The sequence below is a fragment of the Parasteatoda tepidariorum genome, chromosome 3 (assembly GCF_982258835.1).
Source record: "Parasteatoda tepidariorum strain Cologne lab strain chromosome 3, Ptep-v5.0, whole genome shotgun sequence".
Taxonomy (NCBI): domain Eukaryota; kingdom Metazoa; phylum Arthropoda; class Arachnida; order Araneae; family Theridiidae; genus Parasteatoda; species Parasteatoda tepidariorum.
This window is the reverse complement of record NC_141757.1, coordinates 43,373,315-43,389,621: the sequence shown is the minus strand read 5'-3', so window position 1 is coordinate 43,389,621 and position 16,307 is coordinate 43,373,315. Positions and strand designations below refer to the sequence as shown.

Genomic DNA, 16,307 nt, shown 5'->3' with positions numbered 1-16,307 from the left:
TCTGAAAGCACCTACCTAGACTGAAACGCCATTGAACAACCCTTGTTCGATGAATTGTCCACAGTGAACAGTTAACATGCTATTTGTGACTGCGACATTGTCTACCTCACGCTGTTGCTAATCAGTATCGATCGAACTAAACGAGGGTCTGTACACAATCTACTGGTAATTGCAATACGGGAGCGACAACACCCATAATCTTAATACAGCTCTCACGCCCAGCACTCAAACCCCGATGATCTTAATACAGCTCTCCCGGCTTCTCATAAAACTATAAGAAATCAACGAGTGGCATCCATTCATTGAATTTTATCACACATAAAATTCTGGTGGGAGAGTAAGGAAGCGTAGCTACCACTACAGTCATTCAATTTCCATAAAAGACATGTTAACTCTATTTTATCTAGAGGTACCTTTTGATAGAGGACGGTTGACATTGTTGGTGGCCTAACCCCACTGTTTCAATGTACCGATATTATTGTGAAACGTAGAACCGATGTTTTTGAAAGTAAGGAATTTTGCAAGATGCACATTTATAAAAGCTTTTAAATGTCCATCTCTGAAAAATTCAATGTTTATCATTACAACTATTATAAAATAAATTTTATTTACTCCTTCTACCTTACGTCATACTTCGAAAAGAGTGCAGTGTTGAGTTACAGTGAACGAGTTACTTCCAACTTAAGTTTCTTTATTCTTTTTTCCGAATATTATTATCTCCTAAAATATTTCCATTTCTTTATTTTAAGTGATAAAAAAGAAAATTTTTATGATCCCCGAGTTTTTATACGGCCGAAATAATTAAAAGTTTAATAGCTAGTGTTCTTAAACACTGCAGCGCTTATTTTCCCAAAATGAACATGTAATTGTCACTCTTGCTTCCTATTTGAAAAAGACTTCGCACCTGGCGGTGGCACAAAGTGTGAACAACAAGCAATCTTCCACCCACTTAGTCTTCTCCCGAATACCCCCTACCTTCGAAAATTTCACTGTTTACAAAGCTTTTATACTGCTAATTAAAATGTTCTCTCTTTACTTTCAGTAATAGAGTGCTTATAAATAATTTTACGTCACGCGAAAACTTTATTTCTCTTTTTATTTCAGATAGTAGAAATTATCCCATGCTAATTTTTTCTCTTCCTCAAAGGGTAGAAAAAAATAAATAAAATGTATTCTACTAACTTTGTTTTCTGTTAAAATATAATGCAATTGAAATGGGAAATGATTTGATTTCGAAACTCTTTTACATATTACTAGTTCTAAATATTTAATGTACAACCCTTTTGTTACGCGAAAACCATCCAATCTGATAATTAAGTTCACCCCTCCCCACATTTAAATGAAAAAAAAAACGTATTTATGCATTATTGATAGTAGGAATTTACCAAATATTTGATACTAACTTAATTACATATTAAACTTTTTTTATAACCGTTGTTAAACAGCCGAACCAAATTTTTTGGGCTTACGACTACTAATAACAAGCTTAGGCCCGTCCCGCCCCCGTAAGGGGGCATCCGGGGGTACTCCGAAAGTTCGAAGTGAGCGTAACAGTTCAATTACATGAGCAAACATATTCAAAATTTCAGATTAGACTTTTAACAAATAGGTAGAATATTAAATATGAAATCCAAAAAACAGTGCTACTTAGAAATAAACTAAATGCGAACAAACATTACAAAGAAAATAAACAGTAACAATCAGAAGAGATATTGATGCCGCATCTTCAGTAGGGGTGCAAAGCTAATAAAAGGAAACAATTTCGCATGGAAAATATAGGATGTTTGTTACTCAGAATATAATTACGGCTGGCACAACAGTACTAAAGGTATCAAATTCCAGGAAATTAAAAAAAAAAAAAAAGACATATATATATATATATATATATATATATATATATACACAAATTAACATGAAAAACATGAATAAAATAAAAATAAAAAACTAAATGGTAGAGAAACAAGAATGGTATAAGCAAATAGTCGTTGTCAAGACACATCTAATTGCCATAAATAATGCGATATTTCTGAATAAAGAATAATTATCCTAAGATAAAAATTATTCTTTATATGTGTCGATATCGCAAAAAACCTTATTTTGAAAAAAAATCATGAAATAAAAGAAAAATGTAATAGGAAATCAAACTTACCGGCGTGAATTAAAACGCGGTTTAGGTTTAAAAGTACAATAATAAAACAGTTAACAAAAATCGCGAAGATGTAAAATATTGCTTATAGCTTGAATCGAATATAATAAAATTAAAAAAAACATTTGATCGAAGAAGAAGAAAAAATGTTTAGGTAAAATATTAGTGCTGCCATCTATGAGAAACAATTAGTAAAAAGGTAATAAAATTGAAATAATAATAAAAATGTTTAACGGATTGAATAAATTAGCAGTCTTAAAAAAATAAAAAATAAATAAATAAAAAAAAAAAAAATAAATAAATAAAAAAGTATAAAAATAAAAATAAAAAAAAATTAAAAAAATCATTAATAGGGAAATTAAAAGTCAGTCTGTCAGGATAGAAAGCCGTTTATAGACTCATCCATCATTCATAATTTTACAGAATACACATATCCATCTTTCATAGGGTGACTTATTTAAAAATCAGAGCCTGCATACAGGAATAGAAAACCGTTTATAGGTTTTATTCTTCATTCATACAACCTTACATAATTTTAAAGAATACACGTATCACCTGCATTTATTTGGGGTGGTTCTTTATGAACCAGAGCCCATTCCACTTATACAAAAATAAAAAATAATTAAATAAATAAATAAATAAATAAACTGTTTATTATACTGGACAATTAAAATTAAATTAATTTTAAGAGGCTACAAATATTAAAAAGTAACTAAAAAATATTTAACTAATCCAGTATAAAAGGTCATACATCCAAACTATTCCGTCCAGTGGCTTTAGGAATAGTTTATCATAGTTAGTTCCTACCTTGAAAAAATCAGAGCTTATTCTTAAAACAGAAAAATTAAATAAAAATTAAAAATTAATGTACCAAGTTATTTAAGATTTTTTTAAAATAGAAATTAAGAAATGAACTAGGAAAATGGCTATTAATTAAATCGTTTTTATATATATCAGTATCTAATAAAAACTCGTTATAGTTAGAATTATTCCTGTAAAATCTATGAATTTGATTGGCAATAATATTAGAAAAAACCTTATTGGCTAAGTTAGAGTTGAAATCTATGCATTTTTTAACTGGAAATTTAAATCCATTTCTTTTGTCAAAAAGTTTAAATGTAATATTTTTATCTGCATTAATATTAAGAGTCAAATCTAAAAAATTTGCTGAAGAATTACTATTATTTGTTTTATTAAGAATTAATTCATTTGGATAAATATGTTTTGCTAGAATATCGAAATCATTAAAATTAATAACTAATAGATCATCAATGAATCTGAGAAAGAGAGAATCAATTGGAAGATTAACATGTGATTTTAGAAATCTATATTCTTGTAGAAAAAGAAAAATATTGCAGATGTTAGTACTAAAATTATTTCCCATGGGAATACCATTAATTTGTTGAAAAAGGTGGTCATTGAAAAGAATATAATTGTTGTTAAGGTTAATATGTACTAGAAAGTTCCAGTTCATATATATATATATATATATATATATATATATATATATATATATATATATATATATATATATATATATATATATATATATATATATATATATATATATATATATATATATAAACTCTAGAAACACAAGTGATTAAAATTTTCAAAATGAGGAATCACATAGGGGCAGAGTTTGACAAAAGCATGAAAGTAAAGCACAGAAAAAAAAAACATTTTAAGAGAAAATTCAAGAAAAAATCAAACCATAACAGTTAAATTAATAAGCCGTGATTTAAAGTGTATCTTTCTTAACAAGAGGCAGCAAAAGACCATCAGGATTCATGGAGGTGCCTTGTTACTAAACAATTTTCTTATTATTTCCTCAATTCCCTTTTTTATTTTAGGGTTTGACCGATGTTGCTTTATAAACTCATAGGTGGTTTTTGAATGAAAAAATTTCTCTCTAATGTGTTTAAAATTTGTACACTGGATTAAAATATGTTCCCAATCCTCAACAAGATGACAGGTACTGCACAGCTGACCTCCCCCAAAAAACCTGGCCTGATGTTGTCCATGACAGCCGTGATTAGTTAGGAATTGATTTAAAAAGAAATTCCCCATGATTTTCCTCGTTTGAACTTTCGGGAGGAGCTCGAATGTGTGCCTTCCCTTTGTAAAGCTGTCACTCCATCTCTCCTGCCATTCAATCAATTTTTCACATTCCAATGTTTTTCTTGCAGTCCACCTGCTAGGATCTTCAAACAGGTCGACCGTGGATCTCTCACAGGCTAATTTGGCTAACCTATCAGCTTCTTCGTTGCCCATATGGCCTGCACGTGCTTTTATCCAATGTAAAACGATATTGTTTGTGAATTCTTGTTTAATTAAGTGGACTAAATACTCTTTAGAGTTGCTGTTTTCCAAAGCTTGCAGGCTAGACAGGGAATCCGTATAAATTGAGATATTGTCTGTAATTCTTTGTTCCTTAATCCAACGAATCGACTGGAGAATGGCCCATAATTCAGCCTTAAACACGGAAACGTGATCAGAGATGCGAAAGGTTTTTCTTTCAACAGGTTCTCTCTCCAGATAGGCCACGAAAGCGCGTCCTGTCTTAAATTCATTGTTAATTAAAATTTTCGATCCATCTGTGAATAATTCTAGTCCTTTATAAGTAGGTAAATGTAGTTGATATTTAAGTAAAACTTCTTCAGCCGGATGATAAATATAAGGTGTAGGTATTGGTTTATAGATTATATGTTCTTCTTCATGCTGAAAAATATTATTAAGTTGAGCTTCTACGTTTACTGCCATATCTAGGGGTATTGTCCCAGCAAGTACTTGGAGAGCGTCAGTAGTTGCAGTCTTGTATGCCTTAGTGATAGATAGTAAAGAAGTTCTTTCCATTTTTTTCAATCTATTAATGATTCTTACCTGTTGGGAAAACCAAATTTCTGCTCCATAGAAGATAAGTTTCTGAGTGCTGTTTAGGTAGATGAATTTCCGAACATCAGGGCCAATCCCCCAGTCGACCCCAGAGATTCTATTTAGTTTGGCTTGAAATTTAGTAACTTTGCTATAGATAAAGTCAAGGTGAGGCAACCAGGAAAGCTGATAATGCAATCTAAATCCCAGATAATCTATGGTTTCCCTCGTTGCAATGTTAGCCCCACAGAGTTTTATCTTACGACTACTAATGTTCAACTCCGTAACCTTGTAATTTTGAACCCAAAACAGAAGACAAAGGAACTCTTGGATTAAGTAGTGGGAGAAATTTGCATTTGCGGATAATTTTTTTATGAAACAACCCGCATTTGCGTTACATGGAAAGGAAAACCACGAAAACATCCCACGGTTAGTCTGACTTTAAGAGGAGTCTAATCCATCATCCGTCTACCACTGAGGATATTTTGCGTCAACACTGTGGTCGGTGCAAGCCGAGTGCGTAATTCGTATTTACCAGCCGTCGCTGGGATTCAAACCCGGTTTACCTCATTGGAAGATTGGCCACCACGGCTCTCACGTTACCTTTTACAGGAAATGCTGTTATCAATTAGACTTTTTTAATATTATAATCTGGTCTTAAATAATTATACGCTGATCTTTTATTTATAGTAATCCTGTATTAAATTCACCCAGTTATAAGAGTTACTGATTTAAAAAAAATTAGAGTAAATATACATAAGAAAATACAGTGAAACCTCCAGAAAAGACCTCCTCTATATAACGAACTCTTCTATTTACGACCACTTTTGGGAGGAACGGAATTTTTTCCATTGATTTTTTTTAGAAGAAAACTTTTAGGAGATATCATCCAAATCTCTCCCAGCGACCTGACAAACCTCTCTACCAAAAGTGGAAAGGGTCAAATAAGGAAAAACGAAAAAATATCAAAACAAAAAATATTAACAAAATAAATAAGTAGATTAAAATGTACTCAAAATATTTGTGTGAGGTTCTTATTTAGAGAGCTCTATTTGACGATCTCTGAAAGGGACCTACAATCTAATGTTGCAGTTAGAGTTGCAGTTAGTTGGAGAGAAAAACCGTGAAAGCTTTCCGCGGTTAGCCTGATGGCAAGGGGATTCGAACCCGGTTCACCTCATTGGAAGGCGAATGCTCTATTCTGAGCTACCACGGCCTTTACTACTTGATTAAAAGCTTCATTCGTTTCAACATTGGATGTGACAGTCAACATTGGAAATATACACATTAGAAATAACAGTCAACACCCCTTTACATAAGCTTATCTTCATGCCCTGGCATTTTGTTTTGTTCGTATGAAAGCTGATTCCATTGTTAACGACATAAGTACCCCATTATCTCTTTACAACGCCACTGTACATTTTTTCCCCCCCTCTCTCTAGGCAACTGTGGTTTTCCTAGTTTTGTTTCTCACTTTTTTTTAAAATCCATTTCTCGTTGGCTACTTTATGTTTTATGTTTCAACTCACTTTTGTTTCTTCTCATTCAAATTTGGGAAATATTGAAAATGGGCGTCTATTTTTGAGTGCACTTCGATTGCTATTTCGAATTTCCATATTTTTGAAGCAAATCAAGTTTTTGATCAAGTAATCCACTTCTGTTTTGCTTGGGATTATTTATTTAAACACTAACAAACTGGCAGGATAAAACTAATTAGAAGTTAAATTTAAGCTTTCTGAATTCTTATGAGCATCAAAACTCCATATTTTGAAAGAAAATACACAGGGAAATCTGTGATCAAAATGTGTCAAATACCAACTAATTTTATTTAGAAAAAATACAAAACAGAATACAATGTATAGAATTAAATAATAGAACATTTTTTCACGAAACAAAGTTATATTTTAAGAACTATTTTATGAACTATCATGGAGGTACAATCCAAATATGTTAAAAAAATATGTTTATTCAGAGAATGTACGGTTTTGTGTCTGATTTTGCAACTTAATTAATAGTTAGAACTAATTAATTAGCATATTTGAGGTCACCCCCAGGAACCATTAAGATTGACACTTAGTTCGTGAAAATCCGATCATTAGAACGAAAGTTATTCAGGGTGAACGTTTTTTTTTTTTGAAGACTGTACATTTCATAACAGAAGTTTTTGACCTATCTTATTTGATTTAAAATCTCTTCAATGTACTGTAAGAATAATTTTTTTAAAGCAACATTTAAAGCTTAATTTAATATGATAACTTAACTTTTCAAATGCTTAAGAATATTAAAACATTCGGATAAATATTATAAAATTCTCCACAATTTGGGGAAAGTATTTGATCGGAATGTATCAAAGAATTCTATCTAGAAAAGGTAATCAACATAACGGAAATGAATAATAGAAATGAATTTTCTCCGTGAAGAAATGATTAGCACAGATAATTTTTGTAATTATGTTTTCACCATATTTAAGATCGTTGAAAATTACTTGAGATGAAATAAAATATTTAGGCATCAAGAATTTAAATTTGTGCTTTCTCATTGCTTATACACAATGAAACTTTTGAATCAATAAGTAATAGTTTTTATGTCTAGAGTAAGATATAAAGCAATCATTTATTTTATACAAAACTATTAGTAATATTTACCATACCTTTATCTCTCAATTATGAAGGCGAACAAACCGTATTAAAAGTCAAGCAGAGCAAGATAATTGTACCTATCCCGTTTCATTAACTAAGTTCTGGTATAATGATTAATATTTTGAACGATCGAAGGCAGCAACTGGGGAAGCTAATCCAATCATCGATGAAATTAAAATATCGGAAAATTTATCGATAGTGCACTGCTGCAGAATCCAGAAAGTTCTGTTTACTGTTACGGCATTATTCAATGATTGCATTTCAACTGAATGGATTTACCAAGCTATTTTTGGAACTTGTTTTTAAGCTTAGAAAATATATATATATGGAAGTTTTGTCGTCATTTAATAGGCTCGGGTAATAACTATGATGCTTAATTAAAAATTTCACACGAATTATATAGTTAACATTAGTTTTAAGGTAAAATATGTATGTTTATTTATGATTTTAAGCTATAAAGTAATAATATATACTGAACTATAATACTTTTAGAGCTCAGAGATAAGTAATCAATAGGCATTTCTTAATTAGGAAATAAGGATTGGATTTTTTTTTGACTTGGTTAGCTGCCGTAAAAGCGATTTCAAATTTTATCACTAATTGTAGCTGTAAATTTAGTTTCAAAATAAAATGAATTTGGAATTTTAAGGTCAAATGTTATTTTTTGTATTGTACATGTCAACTTAAAATTTTTCAGCTTATAGATAAAATAGTAAAAAATAAACTTTTCAAAGTTGGGAAAAAGTTGTTCAATTTTTTTAGACTTGGTTAACTGGAACAAATGCGATTTCAAAATATAAGTGATCGTTTGTATTGTTTTACTTAGAACAAAGTAACAATGGAAAAGTCTTTGGATAAGTGATAATTAAATTGTTGATTTTAAACTTATTGAACGCACAAAATAAGATAAATCAATCATAAAATTGAAACATAAAATACTAATAAGCTTAGCATTCTTCTATTACCTGAGTAAAACGCACTGAACTAAACTATGATAACAAGAAACATAATAAAAAAGAAGTTACTCACAAATATGACCCTCAGAAACGTTAAATTTTATACAAATAGCTCATTAAAATGTTTGGAAGAAAGGAACCATGAAGAAAAGCTTAAAAGAAATTACTATGTTTATATGGAAATGTAACTTATCATTTGCTTACACGGGGAAATGAAAAGTTATCAAGAGAAGTTACCGCTATTTACACGGAGAAAATAATTCTGGTAAAACGACGGTACTGTATGGTAATAGCATTTCGGGTAAATAAAAAATTATTATTCTTTCTAACAAAATTAAAATATACGGTATTTAAACCATTCATCTGATAATTTTTTCATTGATACGGTAACAGTATACCGGAAATTTAGGTTTTTAAAATTAACGTTTTTATTCCAACATATTTATTTAGAAAATACAAAATTGAAAAGTAAATTTAACCAAATAAATGGTTTTTATGCCATACTAAGGTATAATAATAAAATTACGTAATTTCTACTATGGATGATATGGTAAGGTGATGTTGGATTTTGTTGAGAGCAAATCAGACTGAAAGTCACGTAGAACAAAACTGAAAACTTAACTTTTATTTACATCAAAAAGAATATAAAAACAATAAGATGTTGCCAGCACAGGAAACTCAAACTATCTAACTAATCTCGAACTCAAACCTCAACATCCTCCCCACCCTGGTCGACCTCGAGGGGGATGACCAGAGCTACCGGACGGGTTATATTGTGACCATTAACTCTCAGCTCACAGGATCTTATTTTTCCATCTCGTCCTTCATGCAAGTTCACCACTCTAGCTTTCTTTCACATGTGACGTGGTCGGACATCTTCTTGTAGAAGTACAATATCGCCAGTTCGAACGTTAATGATATTGTCCTGATTGCGCTTGACAACTCCTATTAGGCGTTCCCACCAGCCTCCCCACCAAGCCGCTCGTGGGGCGATAAATTTCCTAGTTATGCCATTTTGGGCATAATATTGCTGAGTTTTAGCTGATGACAGAACTTGCCATAACAGAATCAAGTCCTTATTTGCTGCATGAAAAGTGGTAGCATTGTCGGTATAGATTGTGTGTGGGAGTCCTCTGCGGCCAACAAAACGTTGTAGTGCCAAAAGAAATTTGTCTGTGGTAAGATCCGACACAAGTTCGATGTGTAATGCACGTGTTGTTGCACAAGTAAATAGTGTTATGTAGGCTGTGTCTCTTGATTTCAAACATCGAATATTCACGGGTCCAGCAAAATCAATTCCTGTGGTAGTAAATGGAGCCGAAGGTACAACTCTTTCAGGAGGTAAAGGAGCTTCGATTTGTTTTCCGCATTTCGCTTTGAACAGCTTGCAAGGTAGGCATTTGTGAATAACTTGCTTTATAGCTTGACGTCCTCTTAAAATCCAGAAGGTTGAACGTAACTCGGACAGGATTATACGCACGCCTAAATGATGAAGTCGTATGTGGGTATGCTGGATCAAAAGGTGGACAAAATAGTGTTTACCATCGAGCAATAAAGGGTGTCGAGTGTCAGAAGAAATGTTTGAAAATTGCAGCCTTCCCCCAAGGCGTAAATAATTATCTTCGAGAAAGGGATTGAAACAGGAAATTTTGGATTTTTTCGGCAGGGGACGTTCCGCTTTTAAGGCATTTATTTCAGCTGAGAAACATTGATTCTGTACAGTCTGTATCCAATAGTTCTTAGCTTTCTCTATTTCATTACAATTCAGTTCATGAGTTATCCGTTGCTGAGTCTTACAGTTGTATACAAAACGTAGTATCCAGGCAGTCACACGAAGAAGTTTCGTATAAGAACTATAACGAGATATATCTATGATGGGTTCTGTAGTTGCAACGTAGGAGGATTGAAATTTGGTTTTTCGTGATTCAGCTTCAACTAAAGGTTGTGTACGTGTAGATAAAACTTTGATAGGCCAAGTTTCTGGATCATGTTTTAGCCATTTCGGACCGTGCCACCAAGATTCTAAAATCGATAACTGTGATGGAAAGGTACCACGAGTAAGATAATCCGCTGGGTTATCTGTACCGGGACAGTGGCACCATTGCACTGAAGTAGTATTTTGAAGAATTTCTGTTGTTCTGTTGCAGACAAATGTTTTCCAAAGGTTGGGATTTCCCTTTATCCAACTTAAAGCTACAGTAGAATCGCTCCATAGTATGGCAGTGTGGGAATTCATGTTCGTTTCCTTGCAAAAATATCGGAGTAGGCGAGCTCCTAGTAGTGCAGCTAACAATTCAAGTCTCGGAAGGGTGACCCTTTTGATTGGGGCTAGTTTATTTCGACTGCAAATGAGATGGATCTCTGTAGAAATATCATCTGCGTGACGCGCGTACAAGCAAGCACCATATGCACGTTCCGAAGCGTCGCAAAACACATGTATGGTAACGTCGGAATTTTCGGAAAAGCCAATCCATCTTGGGATGCATATTTCATTCAGATAGTGTAATTCATTTATCCACTTGTGCCACTGCTGTGCTACAGATGGAGGTAATAGTTCATCCCACTGAGTACCACTAAGCCATGTATCTTGAAACAATATCTTTACAACTACTGTAACTGGAGCAAACAAGCCTAGAGGATCGTAAAACTTTGACATCAACTTCAGTAGTAAGCGTTTTGTTACTGGTTCTTTACATGCTTGAACAATTTTTGTCTGCACATCAATTTGAAAAACATCACTGTTAGTATCCCATTTAACACCCAAGACTTGCGTGATATCCTTAAACGAGACGTTTTCTTGTTTCCACATATCTTTCAAAATCTTAGAATTTGTAGTCCATTTGTCTAATGGTAGGCTAATAAGTGATGTAAGTTGCTGCAGTTCTTGGTAAAGAATCAGAGCTTCAGTATCCGTAGACGTTCCGGTTACAAAATCATCCATATAGGTGTTATTCTCAATGTGTCTAGTTGCTGTAGGATATGATTGTTTGTGTTTTGAAGCCAATTCACGAAGAGAAGCTGCTAATAAAAATGGACTAGAGACGAGTCCAAATGGAAGACGTGTGAATCGATAGGTTACAATTTTATCTTCAGTGCAGAGTTTCCCATCAGGAGTATATGTAGTATTGTACCAAATAAATCGTGTTGCATCTCTGTCTTCTTCTGTTAGAATCAGCTGCAGAAATGCTTGTCGCCCATCACTAGTGATTGCTATTTTAGAAAGTCGAAATCTCAACAATGTGGCTAAGATATCAGGAAGAAGATTTGGTCCTACTTCAAGAGCGTCGTTCAAAGATGGGTGACCTGGAGAATGTGAAGATACATCAAAAACTATACGCCACTTAGTTTCTCCATTTGTGATTTTCTTTACTGCGTGATGGGGCAAGTAATATAAACGTTCTTCATTATGTGTTTCTGAGACAACTTCAACGTGTTTTTTATCAATGTAATCTTGCATGTGCTCAATATATTTTACTTTGAATTCTGATTTTGCATGCATTTTCCTTGTTAAAGATTTAAATCGTTGAATTGCGACTTCATAATTGTTCGACGAAAGTTGAACTTCTGGTTTCCAAGGCAATTTTACAACTCTTCTACCATCGATGATTTCAAAAGATTGATGAAAGTTCGTTAAGAGTTCAGAGTTGTGAGGACTTATTTTTTGTTGTGTTGGTTGTATGCCAATGCTCTCTAGGTTCCAGAAATTTCGTACCACATTGTCTAATTCCTGAGTTGAAGTATCCACATCAACATTATGAACCGTTGAAATGAAGGAAACTGTTGCGTGTGATCGAGTTCCACTAAGTACCCAACCAAAACTTGATGGGACCAAGGCCAGAGAATCCGACAACCTGACTGGAGCTTCAGAATTCATAACAATCCAGTAGTAATCTGCACCGATTAAAATCTCAATTGGTAAGTTCGACAATGAATCATCTGGATCAGCAAGTTTCATTCGCCTGTTTTTAGCAAAAAGTGAAAGATCCGTTGATGAAGGTAGGTGTGATGCATATTTGTTGGAGCTTTCAAATGCAGTAACATTAACTTTAGATTTGTCCCAGATACTTGATAACTGAAATTTGACTTGTCTTCGCATGTAGCCAACATTAGCTGGGGATTCGAAAGCTTGAATGTCCAAATGTCTGGTTGAAATCACTGGAAGTTTTAAAGTATCCACAAGATTAGAAGAAACGAAACTAGATTGACTTCCACCATCCAATAGACAACGCGTCAGTTTTGTAATGCCAGTGGGCCCAGTTATGAAAACTCGTGCAGTTTGCAAATGAACGAAACTGGAAGGCGATACATCAATTTTGTTTGTAGATGTAGCCACAGGCTGCTCATTGGTTAGAGGTTTGCATATTGATGTATGGTGTTTTCTCTTGCATTTGGAACAGCCAAATTTTTCTCTACGGGGGCAATTTTTTTTGTTATGTCCTCGGTTAGTGCACAAAAAACATCTATTACTAGTCTTCAATTTCTGTATGCGCGTCTATGTCCGTTACAACATTGCACTGTTGAGGCCAATGTCCGACAGTTTCACAGAAAGGACAAAAGGGTGACATTATTTTACTTTTGGTAACTGATTTAGAATTCACGTTAAAATTTTCTAAGTAGGATTTAATAGGATAGTCTGGAGCAAGTGAACCTTTAATATTACTTGCAGTAATTGATCCCTCGACCTCTTCTGATAAAAATTTCATTATTTTTGAAATATCGCTTTCACCAAAATTTTCACGTTTGGCATGCACAATCCAGTTACGACAGATTTCATGAGGAAAAGCACGAAGTATTTTAGGAGCCAAAATTCTTCCGTATGATTGAGTTTTTTCTCCTAAAGCATCTAAAGCCTGCATTCTTCGATTACAATCAATATATAACTCATTTATTGCTGCTGGAGAGTGATTTTTGACAGGTTTTAGGTTTTCTAAATAATCGAGATGAGCCTGTATTATTTTATCTTTATCGCCATATTTCGATTTCAAAATATTCTTTGTTGTTGCATATGTTTCTGCAGTTATATTAATTCCATCAACTATTCGTTTTGCTTCTCCATCTAAATATCCCCGCAAAAAAACATGCTTGTCAATCAGCGATAAACTTTCGTTTTTGTCGATACAGTTTTCAAAACGCTCCCCAAAACTATGGAATTCTTCAATTTCGCCGTAAAACGTATTTATTTTTATTGTAGGCAACTTTACTGTAACATTTGAAGGCGAAGCTGAAAAATTATTTATATTGGCAGCTGTTGGCGATGTTTCAGAAATTGAATTCGTGTTCCGATTCGCTGTTCTTTTGAAATTAAATAACGCCAAATGAGCATATTCTGTGTATCTTTCGCATTCTATTATGTCTTCCTGATATTCTTCATCATTTAAAAAATTATATATTTCATCGTTTGCCAAGGTTAATTCTTTAATTTTATCTTGTAAACGTTCAATATTGTATTCCTTTTCAGTTTGTGTACTAGCAGCATCGTTCAATTTCGTCGTTAGTTTCGTAATGGCGGTACGTAGCGTTGTTCGTTTGCGTTTAAATATTACAAGTTTTTCTCTACCGGTAGCCATTCCAATTCAGATTTTTGACGAAAGTAATTATAACAAGTTCAGTATGACTTACCGAGTTATTTTGGCACCAAATGTTGGATTTTGTTGAGAGCAAATCAGACTGAAAGTCACGTAGAACAAACTGAAAACTTGAATTTTATTTACATCAAAAAGAATATCAAAACAATAAGATGTTGCCAGCACAGGAAACTCAAACTATCTAACTAATCTCGAACTCAAACCTCAACAGGTGATACGCTGTTGTCGTCGGCCATGAAGCAGAGGGTGTGTGATTGCTCTTGTTTCGCAGTGGCGCCATCTATGGCCAGGAATTCGACATCTGCCACATCCATACGTTCACCCGTTTTAAAGGACTGACCCATTCATACATCCATTCATTCATCCACTTATCGTAATTTTGATTCGAATCAGAGAACGATCAATCTCCAATTTAGTACCCCAAAGGTATTGATTTGTTATAGGAGCATGGAGCATGGAGGAGCATGCACCAATCATGATTTACTACACGGTGAGTCTTTGGCAGGTTGGATTCGAACTCCCGTTCTCGCAAACGGGAGTCTAGCTCCCTGCCAACCAGGCTATCCCGGCCTGTTGATACGTTTACGGATGATATTAAGCTGAAATACTTTTATGGATTCATTTCAGATATTGACCTGGATTTTTGGGAGAGTTACTATATCATCAAAAACAAGGACTCTATTGTTAATGACTTTACTGCAGTACCATATGTCTAACATTTGGAAATCAATCAATTTCAATTTTTAATTTTTCGTTTCTTTTATTTGAATACTCTGTTGTTTTTTAATCTTCTATGTTTTTACTAATTTTTTTGTATCTTAACTTACTGATGAAGGTGTATTGGGTTTCAATGAAATTTTTACCATTGTGATTTTAAACGTTTTTATTACCATTTAATTTCATCAGTTTTTAGTAAATATCTTTAAGAACATCAGAAATGCATTGTATTATCAGATGTTTTTTGATATTTTTCTAGATGTTCGATTATTAAATCAAATTTTTATTTCTTTTTAATTTGTTTTATCGCGAAAAACTCGGTTCAGCATCAACATTATTTATTAGAAGATATTTAAAAAAAGTACTATTCAATGTAAAGTTCATAAAAATGATTTAAAAAGGAAAATAAAAATAAAAAGTGTTGAAAATGGTTTAAAAAACCGAAACCACGAAACCAGGAAAAATAACCAAAAACAAATGCGAAAACCGCTTTTATCATCAATATCTTTTGTCCTGATTCTAACTAACATTTTTGTTTTGTTTTTCAAAATACAATAATCATTTTTTTTAAAAATGAAACTAATATAAGATAATAATGAATGTTTAATCTCATAATAATTAGACCAGTAAATGCTAATTAGTCAAAATATAAAATTAATAATAGTACTGAGTTTATAATAAACTACTAATTGCCTCAAAATTTTTTTTCTTTTGGTTATCTCATTAATAATTATCTTTTATTATTTTTTCTGATTAATAAATCTCTATTTCAGATTAATAACCTAACTTCTCCTTTAGTATTAAGCAACAGTTCCTTATCATTAGAAATATTTTTAAGAGCTGATTATCTATTCATTTTGAACTGCTTCATTGCGAATTTTATATTTTAATAATATTCTGTGTTTAGTAAGCTGTTCTTAAACTTCTGTTTTTTTTCTGATTTAGTTATCTATGTGCTCAATTATGTGAAGCTATTAAATACCTTTAGCCATTAGTATTTCATGTCATATTTGACTTACGTATTACTTATTGGAAGAATTTTAATATTTCTACATTAATTTATTATGATTGAATGATTTATTTAAATATTTGAAAAGAATGATTAAAAAATAGCTAAAACACTAGCAACTATCTTTAATTTATAATTTATAGCTCGTGCATATTTAGTTTATGGCAACTGAACAGATAAGATAAAAATTAAAATTATAATTTCTTTAAATCATACATAAAAATAAAATTTTTTCCCAAAAAATGTAATAATAAGATCCATTTATCGCTCTTATGGAACTTAACATAATTTTTCTAAGATAATTACTATCATTATTTATATTTAAGTACAGTTTCTGAATACTTTCTATTGGTATGAATTTTTCAAAAATTTGAGCGAACT

At 32.5% G+C, this 16,307-nt stretch overlaps 2 protein-coding genes across 2 annotated transcripts; both read right to left on the bottom strand.

Annotated features, from left to right (window-relative positions):
• Positions 1–545: 545 nt before the first annotated feature.
• Positions 546–5,002, bottom strand: LOC147813772 (uncharacterized). Its single transcript, XM_087160094.1, has 2 exons — positions 4,138–5,002; positions 546–559 (listed from the first exon to the last, which is right to left on the bottom strand). The coding sequence occupies exons 1-2, from the start codon at positions 5,000–5,002 to the stop codon at positions 546–548; spliced, it is 879 nt and encodes a 292-aa protein (XP_087016220.1).
• Positions 5,003–9,468: 4,466 nt separating this feature from the next.
• LOC147813771 (uncharacterized) lies at positions 9,469–14,544 on the bottom strand. The gene is made up of 3 exons (XM_087160093.1): positions 14,404–14,544; positions 12,213–12,951; positions 9,469–11,918 (listed from the first exon to the last, which is right to left on the bottom strand). The coding sequence occupies exons 1-3, from the start codon at positions 14,542–14,544 to the stop codon at positions 9,469–9,471; spliced, it is 3,330 nt and encodes a 1,109-aa protein (XP_087016219.1).
• Between the last annotated feature and the right edge of the window lie 1,763 nt (positions 14,545–16,307).